The sequence below is a fragment of the Phyllopteryx taeniolatus genome, chromosome 7 (genome assembly GCF_024500385.1).
Source record: "Phyllopteryx taeniolatus isolate TA_2022b chromosome 7, UOR_Ptae_1.2, whole genome shotgun sequence".
NCBI classification, from domain to species: Eukaryota; Metazoa; Chordata; class Actinopteri; order Syngnathiformes; family Syngnathidae; genus Phyllopteryx; species Phyllopteryx taeniolatus.
This window is the reverse complement of record NC_084508.1, coordinates 7,576,456-7,588,801: the sequence shown is the minus strand read 5'-3', so window position 1 is coordinate 7,588,801 and position 12,346 is coordinate 7,576,456. Positions and strand designations below refer to the sequence as shown.

General features: G+C 43.3%; 1 protein-coding gene across 9 annotated transcripts in view; it reads left to right on the top strand.

Moving 5' to 3' along the window:
- The window catches only part of fryl (furry homolog, like), a 98,560-nt gene that overhangs the window by 54,002 nt on the left and 32,212 nt on the right, over window positions 1-12,346 (top strand). For all 9 annotated transcript variants that reach the window (XM_061778471.1, XM_061778468.1, XM_061778467.1 and 6 more), the window contains 17 exons: window positions 108-211; window positions 876-984; window positions 1,107-1,193; window positions 1,268-1,439; window positions 2,063-2,195; window positions 2,324-2,431; window positions 3,553-3,790; window positions 4,554-4,727; window positions 5,312-5,398; window positions 5,955-6,223; window positions 6,288-6,498; window positions 7,360-7,484; window positions 7,562-7,619; window positions 7,886-7,977; window positions 8,764-8,936; window positions 9,143-9,303; window positions 11,524-11,634. In XM_061778471.1, the coding sequence (XP_061634455.1) occupies window positions 108-211; window positions 876-984; window positions 1,107-1,193; window positions 1,268-1,439; window positions 2,063-2,195; window positions 2,324-2,431; window positions 3,553-3,790; window positions 4,554-4,727; window positions 5,312-5,398; window positions 5,955-6,223; window positions 6,288-6,498; window positions 7,360-7,484; window positions 7,562-7,619; window positions 7,886-7,977; window positions 8,764-8,936; window positions 9,143-9,303; window positions 11,524-11,634 (2,412 nt within the window). The remainder of the gene's footprint in view (window positions 1-107; window positions 212-875; window positions 985-1,106; window positions 1,194-1,267; window positions 1,440-2,062; window positions 2,196-2,323; window positions 2,432-3,552; window positions 3,791-4,553; window positions 4,728-5,311; window positions 5,399-5,954; window positions 6,224-6,287; window positions 6,499-7,359; window positions 7,485-7,561; window positions 7,620-7,885; window positions 7,978-8,763; window positions 8,937-9,142; window positions 9,304-11,523; window positions 11,635-12,346) is intronic.

Here is a 12,346-nt window from a genome sequence, read left to right as displayed (position 1 = left end):
CTGATTTTAGCATGAAATCAGTGGTGAACTTGGACCTACAGTGTAAATCCAGCCTAAAGGTGCACTGAAATTCGGTCGCTCACATGCTTCTCTTTTTATTCTGGCAGAACAAAGACCCCAAAATGTCCCGAGTGGCTCTGGAGTCGCTGTACAGGCTGCTGTGGGTGTACATTATCAGGATCAAGTGCGAGAGCAACACTGTCACGCAGAGGTCAGTCCCGCCGTTTATCTTTAAGGCCCCCGTTCAACTTCAATTGTAACAAAGTGTAAAAAAAAAACAAACGCCTAATAAGCGCATTCCTCCGTGAGCTGCCGATGGCCACAACTCACGCTGAGTCGCTCAACACCTTAACACCCAGTCAAGTCTGCACTCTCATTCGCGGACACCCACATCACTCCCCTTTGAAAGGCATACACTCTCAAAGTCACAGAAACTACAGTAGAACGTGAGGATCGTGACCCCAAGTGGACAGAAATAATATCTGCATAATACATACTTTTTTTTTTTATCCGATTACTCAATTTGATAATCTGTAGAAACTTGATTGTAAAATAATTTTTTAGCTGTCGCCCTATATAAAATATATACAGACACGCACACACACGCACGCACGCAGTGCTACCTTGAATTACAAGTTGAATTCGTTCCGTGACCAGACTCGTATCTAAATGTACTCGTGTAAATCAAATAGCTGTTCCCATTGAAATGAATACAAAAATTGTATTCATCCTTTTTCACTTCAGTCGAGTGGCAGCATATCAGAAGTTAGCCCTTAACTAACATTTTGGCTCGCAACGCGATACCGCCGTAGATTATATCTTGAGGATCAAAGTGGACATTTGATGTTGTTTTTTGCTTTTCTTCCTCCTCCTAGTCGACTACTCAGCATCGTTTCAGCACTTTTCCCTAAAGGCTCCCGCAGCGTGGTGCCCCGGGACACACCCCTCAACATCTTTGTCAGGATCATCCAATTCGTTGCTCAGGTAGCTAAAACAAAATGCGTGCGTGTGTGTGTGTGTGTGTGTGTGTGTGTATAGATATAGATGTATGGATTTTTGACTCCCTTTGCTGCAAATTGATTATCTGCTGTGTCTCCGGATGCTAGGAAAGACTGGACTTTGCCATGAAGGAGATCATCTACGACCTCCTGTGCGTGGGCAAGTTTCACAAAACCTTCACCATCAATCCAGAGGTAAAGCATCGCTGTTTGTTTTTGAATGTGTTGTTAGTCTGTTGTTTTCACCTGTCATCTCCTCCTCCCTCAAGAGGATGAATATCGGCCTGCGAGCCTTCCTGGTGATTGCCAACAGCCTGCAGCAGAAGGACAGTGAACCCCCCATGCCCACCACCAGCATCATCATGCCCTCTGGCAATACCCTGCGTGTAAAAAAGATCTTCCTCAACACCACGCTCACTGACGAGGAGGCCAAGGTCATAGGTACGCTTGAGTCTTGACACATTGAGAGACAGGAGAGGCTATGTTAGCTTACTCACAAATAAATGGACATGTTCAATTCTTATGGCTGGTTCTTGTTTATATATAAACAGTGGATATAAAGTGTTCAAATGCCAGGTTTTTGTGATATTAAAAGTAAGACCAAGTTAACTTTGTCACCTTTTCAACTCAATTGAAAAACAATTATTTTCTAGAGGGGAAGTAAAAATCAAAAACTGAGATAATGTGGATGCACAAATGCGCACACCCTCGTTTATAACCTTGGGATGTGGCTATGTTCAGAATGAACCGGTTACATTTAAACTCATGTTAAATGCCAGTTAGCACAATTTAGTGCCTCTCATTAAGTAAGAGGAAGTAAGTAAGTTAACTCAATAACAGTACGTATACTCGTTACATTTTATAAAACCAGTTTCTTTACATTGGCTATTATATGTTGCGTAATGTTCTACAACGGTGCTATTTTTCTTACAAATAAAAACTGCTACAAAAACAAAGAAAAATGATGGTGGCTTTTGGGAGGCTGCAATGGATTAATGGCATTTCAATTACTTGATTCTAACAATACGGCAGATCAGCGCTAAATGGTGACTTGTCACTCCCAGGCATGTCTCTGTACTACCCACAAGTAAGGAAGGCCTTGGATAACATCCTGCGACACCTGGACAAGGAGGTGGGACGCTCCATGAGCATGACCAGCGTCCAAATGTCTAATAAGGAGCCCGAGGACATGATCACGTACGTTCCTGCGTCTGTCTCTCTCGTGTCTGTGTGCGCGTTGGACTTTTTTTTTGTTTTCCCCATTCTATTATTTTTTTTTTTTAATGTTTTCATTTATTTTTTACTGCGGTTTGATTGCTTGACAGGGGAGAAAGGAAGCCAAAGATCGACCTTTTCCGCACGTGTGTTGCTGCCATTCCCAGACTGATACCGGACGGCATGAGCAGACAAGATCTCATAGAGCTCCTTGCCAAGTATGTCTTTGTTTTTGAGTACGATGGTGCCTTGGTTTACGAGTGCCTCAATGTACGACTTTTCAAGTTAGAAGCAATCAGTTGGTCGATTTTTTTTATGAGTTACGAGTGAGCTTTGAATACACCAATGTTCAAGCAAAGTAAAAAAAAAAAAAAAGAAAACTGAGCTCCCATTCAATGCCATTGACATTTATATTTGTCAACTGGAATCCAACCGTTTACTGCCACCAAGGTGTATATTAGTCAAGTAGGTTTTTTCAGTGGGTAGGGGTGGAAGAAGTTCTCGCCCATCTTGTATGTGGAAATTCACGTTTGTAAAGCACTGTAATGACTAACAGATCTCTGTCGATGGTAGCATTGTATTACTAGATTTGATATCAGCACAGCTTTTGAGTCGAATATAAAGATTAGGCAGTGAATCGCAGCTTGTCACGTTGATTATGAGGGAGAAAAAGGCCAACACGGAAGGTGGACAAGTCGATGCGCCTGACACTGGAACAGAGCATGTATATGTATGGTATAAACAGAGTATGTGTCCCAGAAGTTATTAGACAGTGTTTGTCACATTTGTGAGAAATGATTTCAGTTCATGGAGTGAATGATGAACACCATGTAAAATAGCCACTGACTTGCAACTTGAGCCCAGCGGTGAGTTAGCATCCCTTAGTTAGCATCCCATTCTGTAGTTGAATATCAGTAAATAAATTGCTGTGATCAAAAGCCCTTTCTTAGCCTTTTTTTTTTTTTTTTTTTTTTTTTTAAATATAGTTGTACGTGTCACAAAAGCCAAAAAATATTAGCGTCAAAGTCTCTGTTCTTCTTGACATGTTTCTTTTCCCAAAAAGCTAATTTTCTCAGCTTTTTAGTGAAACCAACCCATGTTCCACTGCCGATTACGAAAGAAAGAAGAAACAAACTGTAACTTTCAAGGTGTTAGTAAAAACAGAGCAGGATTGCCTGGGAGTATCAAATGAGGTGCAGGATGGGAGTGGGATTCTGTCAAATTTTGGCTTGGTATTGGGAGGGGCTGGGATCAATCTCTACTTACGAGTTTGATCACGACACTAATTGAACTTGTAAGTCAAGGTACCACTGTAGATGCTTTCTCCACCCTCTCCCAGGCTGACCATCCACATGGACGAGGAACTCCGCGGCTTGGCCTTCACCTCCCTCCAGGCCCTCATGGTGGACTTCCCAGAGTGGCGTGAGGACGTGCTGTCGGGCTTCGTCTACTTCATCATGCGCGAGGTGACAGATGTGCACCCCACGCTGCTGGACAACTCAGTCAAGATGCTCCTGCAGCTCATCAGCCAGTGGAGGCAGGCGGCACAGAGCAACAACAGGAGCCACGATGCGCAGGTTGGTCGCTCTTACGAGGAGGGTTGTTCAAAGACGGCCGTTTATCACCGACCCACCCGCTATCGCTGCAAATCCACACGTTTTTCGAGTTTTACCCCCTCCCACATGCTTTAAACACATTCACACTTTTGAAAAACACAAAATAAATTCCAAGCTTTAGGTGTTTAGAAAAAACTGTGTACAGTGGTGCCTTACAATACGAGTTTAATTCGATGATGATGATTTTTGTTCTAATAATTCACTTTTTATTGGTTTTCTTTCAAAGAACAAAAAACACAAAATAAAAGATGTTCATAGTCAGCATGTGCCAATGCTTAGTCTCTTGTTTCGAAGAAAAATGTACAGATACACAAATAAAATCAAATATTCTCTTCAAAACACCCAGAGGAACCCAAAAAAATGGTGCATATATAAAATATATATATATATGTGTGTGTATAAAACACACATTAATACTTCACTCTGCACACATGTTTCCTTTTTCACATTTAGTTGATAGGTAGGGAGTGATCTCTTTAGCAATTTAAACAGTAGACTCCCTGTGTATGCTGTGGATTAACGACATGATCATTTGAACCTGCACTTGCTCAAATGTTGTTCAAACTGTCATGTCATCAACCCACAGCAGACACGGCCGCAACGTTCACAAAGGCAAATGTGACGTTCGTTTAAATTCTGACGCCGTCAGAGGGTACACGCGACATCGTTTTTGAAAACAAAAGTGTGGGTTGACTTCCCCATTAACACAAGCCTGTCCCCACAGAGTTCAAGCAGCAGCCATTCTCTCTCCATGGAGCGTTCATTGCTGGGCGTGCTGCACGTGGTGGAAGGTTTGGCCACGGTTGTGCTCTGCAGCTGTCGCCCTGCCACACGCAGGCTGGCTGTCAACGTCCTGAAGGAGGTCCGTGCACTGCACACTGCACTGGGAATCGGCAAGGTAATCATCAACGTCGTCGTCGTCGTCGTCGCGCTACCTTCGACCAGGGGTTCTCTGTCAAGGGAAAAAGATATACACACACGGACGCATAGTTACCGCGCTCTTGCAACTCTTCCTTTGTTTCACAGCAAATTGATAATGCAATATCAGAGAGAGAGAGAGGAACAAGGTCCATTTTCTTATCCTTTCTGTAAAACAAAAGATATGAGGTGATACTTAGCATAAAAGTGCAAAGGCGTGTTTTTTTTCAAGGGATGTCCGAATGTCAATTGGACATAAATGCCTTGGGTAGTAAAAAAAAAAAACTGCTTCAGAGTAAATGTCATAGGATGACAAAATAATATTTTCCAGAACAAATATTGTAACGTGATGAGAGTGAAGTTGAATTTTTTGCAAGAAATAGTCATAATATTTTATTAACATAAAATTCAAAATGTGCAACTTTGTTCTCCTCATATTGTGACGGTAAGTAAAAGACATTATTTTGCAGACCACCAAGTTACGGCTCGCAGACCCCAGTTTGAGAACCCCAAAGCCGTCATTGAAGTCCTTCTCTGAACAGTTTCTCTCTGCCACTCTTTTAGGGTGATGAGGAACTCGCAATAGATGTCATGGATAGAATGAGCGCATCGGTGTTGGAGAGCTTTATTCATCTCACCGGTGCCGATCAGGTAAATGTCCACACGCACAGTTTGCCGCACCAGGGTCTGAAAAACTGTGGCGGTTTAAAAGAAACTGGGACTGCTCAACTGCTACGAGTCACATTGTCGGCTTGGGACCGGAGGCAAGTGTCGAGTGGTCTTCACGGGGAAATGTGTACGTTTCAAATGATCTGCCAAGTGCGTCACTAGGCACCCTTTTAGCCGAGTGCCAGAGATAAAAACAGAAAAAGGGATCTGGTGAAAAACAGTTGAACATTATACCTCCGCAATTAAGTACCACATAGTTCTCAGTCTTTGCATATGTTTCCAGCAATTATCTTCAAACATTGTGGTTAGAAACAAATAACTGAATTAACTTTACAGCCTTTACAAATTAAACAAAACAATCTCCAACTTGTTTTTGATTAACAATGGCTCCTACTGTGCTATTGTAGTTTGTTGGTGTACCCTCATAATGAGCTGGTACTTGGTGTAAAAGGTTTGAGAACCACTGCTGTGAGAAGGCCTAAATGCATATCAAAAGTTACTTGAAATGTTAATGCCATTGTCTCGGCCTCCTTTCCAGACCAACCTGCTGTACTGTCCCAGCGGCATCGACCTCCAGTCGCTCGCGGAATGGAGCTCGTCCCCCATCAGCCACCAGTTCGACGTGGTAAGCCCGTCCCACATCTGGGTTTTTGCGCACGTCACGCAGGGCCAGGATCCCTGGGTCATCAGCTTGTCCAGTTACCTGCGCCAGGAAAACCTGCCCAAGCATTGCCCCACCGCGCTCAACTACGCCTGGATGTTCGCATACGCCCGCCTGCAGCTGCTGTCTCCTCAAGTCGACATAAAGTACGGTGCGATTTATGAATCTGACTGATTTCCCTTGGACATTGCCTGTGTTTTCCACCCGCAGTAGCCCCATCAATGCCAAGAAAGTAAACAGCCTGAGCAGCAGTGACTCCTACATTAGCCTCTGGCGGAATTACCTGATCCTGTGCTGTAGCTCAGCCTCCTCGTCCTTCTCGCCCGGGTGCTCCTCGTCGTCCACGTCAGGCTCCGTCCGCTGTTCCCCGTCCGAGACGCTGGCGTCCACGCCGGACAGCGGCTACAGCTACGATTCAAAGGTCAGGAGGTCCCCCATTAGGTGATTTTTAATGCCACCACACACCTGTTGCACTGGCTGGCTGACTGCTCCTGTCCTGTCCTGTCCTCTTTTGTCCTGTCGTGTCCTGTCACATCGCTTTCTTTTTCTGGTCCTGTTCAGCCTTGACCCGTCATGTCCTACTCTGCTCTGTCTTGCCCTCTTCTGCCCTATTGTATCCTGTCCTGTCCTGGTCTGTCCTGTACTACCCGATCATGCCACATTGTGTCCTGTCCTTTTCTGTTCTGTTATGTCCTATCCCGTGCTGTCATGTCCCTTTCTGTCCCATTCATCCTATATATATATATATCATATTGTATCTTGTCCTGCTCTTTCCTGTTCTGATCTGTCCTAACCCATCCTTTTCTATTGCGTCCTTTCCTTTTCTGTTCTACGCTGCCCTGTTACCGCCCTTTCTATACCGTTCTGTCCTCCGCTGTCGTTTCCTACCTCTTCCTTTCGTGTCCTATCTTGTCCTGTTCTGACCTGCCATGTCGTGTCCCTTCCTTCCCTGTTCTGTTGTTCTCTGACCCACCCTATCCTGCTATGTTCTGTACTGCCCTCTCCTACCCTCTCCAGACCTGTCCTGTTCTGTAGTGTCCTGTCCTTCCCTATTATACCCCGCCCCGTCCTGTGCTGTTTTCTGCTTGTTGCATTCTTTACTCCTTGGGTGTGACGCTGCCTTCCCAGTCTACATATAAATACAAGCTAACTCCTATGTAATGCTTTTTTTTATCATATACAGTTGTTTTTGTTTATCTTAATTAACTAGCAGATAGAAAATATCTTACAATTACAATTTTGCATATTAACTCACAGTTGTCCTGCTTTTTTCTGTTGCAAGATTGTGGGCAGTCCCTCCCCTTCCTCACTGTTCAAACACATTGTTCCGATGATGCGCTCCGAGAACATGGACATCACAGAGTCTCTCGTTCTGGGGCTTGGCAGGACCAACCCCGTGGCTTTCAGGTACGAGTAACCCTCCACAGCAACCGCCGTCTACTTGTGAATATCACATGCTAATGGAGCAACTCTTACATTGACAGAGAGCTGATAGAAGAGCTAAACCCCATCATAAAAGAAGCTCTGGAAAGAAGACCTGAAGTAAGTAGCGCGCAGAGGTGCGAATAAGTCACATACAGTATTTGCAAGTCATGAGTGAGTCTCAAGTCTTAACCTTCAGGTTTCAAGTAAGTTACTGTGGAAGATAATCAAGCAAGTCAAGTCCCCAATGAAGTAGTTCAGGCGTAAATGAAGTTGAGATTCATGAGGTCAAAGTCAAGTCAACTCTCTCAGGCTTTAGCCAAGCAAAAACAACGAAAATTGGCGACTTGTTGTTGTTATTATTATTTTTTTTGGGGGCTTTGCAGAACATGAAGCGACGCCGGCGCCGCGACATCCTCAGGGTCCAGCTGGTCCGGATTTTTGAGCTCCTGGCTGACGCTGGCGTCATCAGTCAGATGTACGGAATCCACAACACAATGGAATGCAGGGCTTCGCAAATCTTTTGCAACCAGCGACCCATTACGTGGGATACTTTTTCCAAAGACCCCCTCATATTCCGAATGTCAAATGAACATAAATACCACGTGTGCCCCTAAATACGTACGAATGAAAAAGTTGCAATTTTTGTTGTCATGATAATGTTATCAAAAAAAATGTACCGAAAAAAAATGTCAGGAAGTAATAAAAAAAAAAAAAAAAATAAATAAATCAAAAAAAATAATTTCTGATCTTTCTAAGAACAATGATGTATTTTGTTGGGATAAAAAGTCATAATATTAAGAAAATACACCGTTGCTTTGAGATGCGAATGACCCAGCTTTTTACTTTGACTTGCAAGAAAAAAATGGATATAAACACTGTACGGTAGAGAACAATTCATCTTCTTCTTCTTCAAAAAAAAAAAAAAAGCGCCTTCAAGCTGTTTCATGATAATCCCAGTTGAAGTTTTTCAATCTAAATTTAAGACAGATTTACACAACAGATTACCTAATTTATATCTGACATAATTCATGCCAGGATGTCAGATATCCGAATGATACGTCATATCAGAACTTTTAACTGGCCCAAAGCGAAGTTAGGAAGAACGAATTGATTGTTTTTATTGGCACGCCAGTCCCCTTATATAAGAATACCCTTTTTTTTTTTTTAATGTTGCCAAATAATTGATTGCAAATATTTTGTCCTCTGATCCTAGTTTGACAAGCTCTGGTGTAAACATGTCTCTTCCCCACCCTTGTCACAGAGCAAGTGGGGGCTTAGATGGCGAGAGTCACTCTCTGAACAGCACGCTGCTAGAGTACGTGGATCTGACCCGGCAACTGCTCGAGGCGGAAAACGACAAGGACTCGGACACGTTGAAAGACATCCGGTGTCACTTCAGCGCGCTGGTGGCAAACATCATCCAGAATGTTCCAGGTATCGTTCATCCTCATTTTGGAATCGTGGACAGACTCTGTTTTGCCAAGTCTGGCGATATTCGGTATCACATCCGACTGGCACATTTCTCAAATGTCTCCCCTTCAAGGGGTTCATGGACTCAAAAAGTATGAGAACCCATGTCCTTCAACGTTATTTTCACATTAAGGTTGAAACAAATGAAAGTCCCCACTTGTTGCTTGCAGTGCACCAGCGGCGGAGCATCTTCCCACAGCAGTCGCTGCGACACAGCCTCTTTATGCTGTTCAGCCACTGGGCAGGCCCCTTCAGCATCATGTTCACGCCGCTGGACCGCTACAGTGACCGGAACATGCAGATCAACCGTCATCAGTACTGCGCGTTAAAGGTGCATGTGGAGACACACCTGCAGTCACATAACGCGGCCCATTTACTTGTCACGGAAATCCCTACTTTATGATGGAAGTCTGCAGTTTCTCGCTATCGCTTTTTATATGTATCCGTGGTGGGATGTGCATATGGTATCTGGGGATTTATCAGACATAATTAACCTCTGACTATCGAGTCGCAAATATAAAAAAGCACCAACAGTATACAAAAATGCAATATAACAGCACACATCCTCTGGAGCAGTTCAGAATCAATAGGTATCTAATATGACAAAATGTAAGTAAAATGCATCATACTCACCGGAGATGCTGACTATTAAATGGATTGTTTTCTGCAGTGAACTACGGATTTGTTTTGCTAGTCAAACAGCTTTGCTCTGACCAACTAATCAGAGAATAAAAAAATGCAGATGTCATTGAGGGCCAGCGCTCCGCCCCCTGTAAGGAACAATTTGAAATCCCATCGGTTGAAGAAGCAGTCCCAAAACTGATATACAAGCCCAATTCCAATGAAGTTGGGACGTTGTGCTAAACATAAATCAAAACAGAATACGCTGATTTGCAAATCATGTTCAACCTATATTTCATTGAATACACTACAAAAACAAGCTATTTAATGTTCAAACTGATAAACGTTATTGTTTTGCGCAAATAATCATGAACTTGGAATTTGATGGCTGCAACACGTTTCAAAAAAGCTGGGACAGGCTCATGTTTGCCACTGTGTTTGTTACATCACCTTTTCTTTGAACAACATTCAATAAACGTTTGGGAACTGAGGACACCAATTGTTGAAGCTTTGCAGGTGGAATTCTTTCCCATTCTTGCTTGATGTACAGCTTCAGCTGTTCAACAGCCTGGGGTCTTACGCTTCATAATGCGCCACACATTTTCAATGGGAGACAGGTCCGGAATGCAGGCAGGCCAGTCTACTACCCGCACTCTTTTACTACGAAGCCACGCTGTTGTAACACGTGCAGAATGTGGTTTGGCATTGTCTTGATGAAATAAGCAGGGGCGTCCATGAAAAAGACATTGCTTGGATGGCAGCATATGTTTCTCCAAAACCTGTATGTACCTTTCAGCATGAATGGTGCCTTCACAGATGTGTAAGTTACCCATGCCATTGGCACTAACACAGCCCCATACCATCACAGATGCTGGCTTTTGAACTTTCCGTCCGGATGGTTCTTTTCCTCTTTGGCCCGGAGGACACGACGTTCACAATTTCCAAAAACAATTTGAAATGTGGACTCATCGGACCACAGAACACTTTTCCACTTTGCATCAGTCCATCTTAGATGAGCTCTGGCCCAGAGAAGCCGGCGGCGTTTCTGGGTGTTGATAAATGGCTTTTGCTTTGCATAGTAGAGTTTTATGTTGCACTTACAGATGTAGCGCCGAACTTTATTTACTGACATTGGTTTTCTGAATTGTTCCTGAGCCCACGTGGTGATATCTTTTACACATTGATGTCGGTTTTTGATGCACTGCCGCCTGAGGGATCGAAGGTCACGGGTTTTTGGCCTTGCCGCTTACATGCAGGGATTTCTCCACATTCTCTGACCCTTTTGATGATATTATGGACCGTAGATGATGAAATCCCTACATTCCTTGCAATTGTACGTTGAGGAACATTGTCCTTAAACTGTTGGACTATTTTCTCACGCACTTGTTCACTAAGAGGTGAACCTCGCCCCATCTTTGCTTGTGAATAACTGAGCAATTCAGGGAAGCTCCTTTTCTAGCCAATCACGGCACCCGCCTGTTCCCAATGAGCCTGTTCACCTGTGGGATGTTCCAAGCAGGTGTTTGATGAGCATCTTTTTTGCCACCTGTCCCATCTTTTTGGGAACGTGTTGCAGCCATTAAATTGCTAAAAACAATAATGTTTATCAGTTTGAACATTAAATGTCTTGTCTTTGTAGTGTATTCAATTAAATATAGGTTGAACGTGATTTGCAATTGATTGTATTCTGTTTTTATTTACGTTTAGCACAACGTCCTAACTTCATTGGAATTGGGGTCGTAGTTTAAGTTACATCGCCCAGCGTTATGGATTCTGAAGACCCCCGGACAGATTAGATTGACATGGCAGAGCAATTATTAAATGAATAACATTTCATGAAACATGGTACAATATGTTTAAAATGTGTGTTTTAATATGTTTTGAAGTGTGTGGGAGGGGTGAAATAAAATGGTGTGTGTCCGCCTTCCAGGCCATGTCTGCTGTGTTGTGTTGTGGTCCTGTCGCTGACAACGTTGGCCTCTCTTCTGATGGCTATCTCTACAAGTGGCTGGACAACATCCTGGATTCTCAAGATAAGAAGGTGGTTGAGCTCAAATGCCCCAGCATATTAATAAACTATAAACCTCTGCCTTAACTTGGGTATACACGTACAATTGGTCCGAATTTGAGCATCTTTTCTCCCTTCCGATCCAAGTTAGCAAAGACGTAATTATCAGATGTTTCTGGAGCGATTATCCTGTGGTGTGGGTTATGTTACGGGGGATTTTTACTCCCCGATCTGCTCTGAAAACAGTCGGTCGATAGTTGTCAATGTTAAACCTGTTCATTATTCAAAACTAACAACACACATACTGACAAACGCTGCAAAACAAAGAGCGGAAAGTCCTAAATCCTTTGGACCACAGAAGCAGAGGTTTCACACCCAAAATTGAGTTTAGATTGGCAAGATCAAAATTCTGTTTTGACTGTAGTTCCTTCTTTTGTTCATCTTACGCCCCTGCGCAGTCAAGCTGTCAATAAATAGAATAGTCTAAAGAACAATGTGGTTACATAATGCATAACATAGGTGCTATGTCAATGAGCCAGACGGTTTTGCTTGGCCTAACCCAGAAAGTTGAGGTCACAGTCACACCACTGATAGTGTGCAACTAGGGCCCTCTAGTGTTGTTCAGAGATACCGCCAAACATGGCGGTATAAGGAGTGAGTCATTTTTGTCAGGTACATAGAGGTTTTTACAATATTGATAAAAATCCCGACACTGAGGAAGTCTGTTTGGAGCTAATGTATTGCA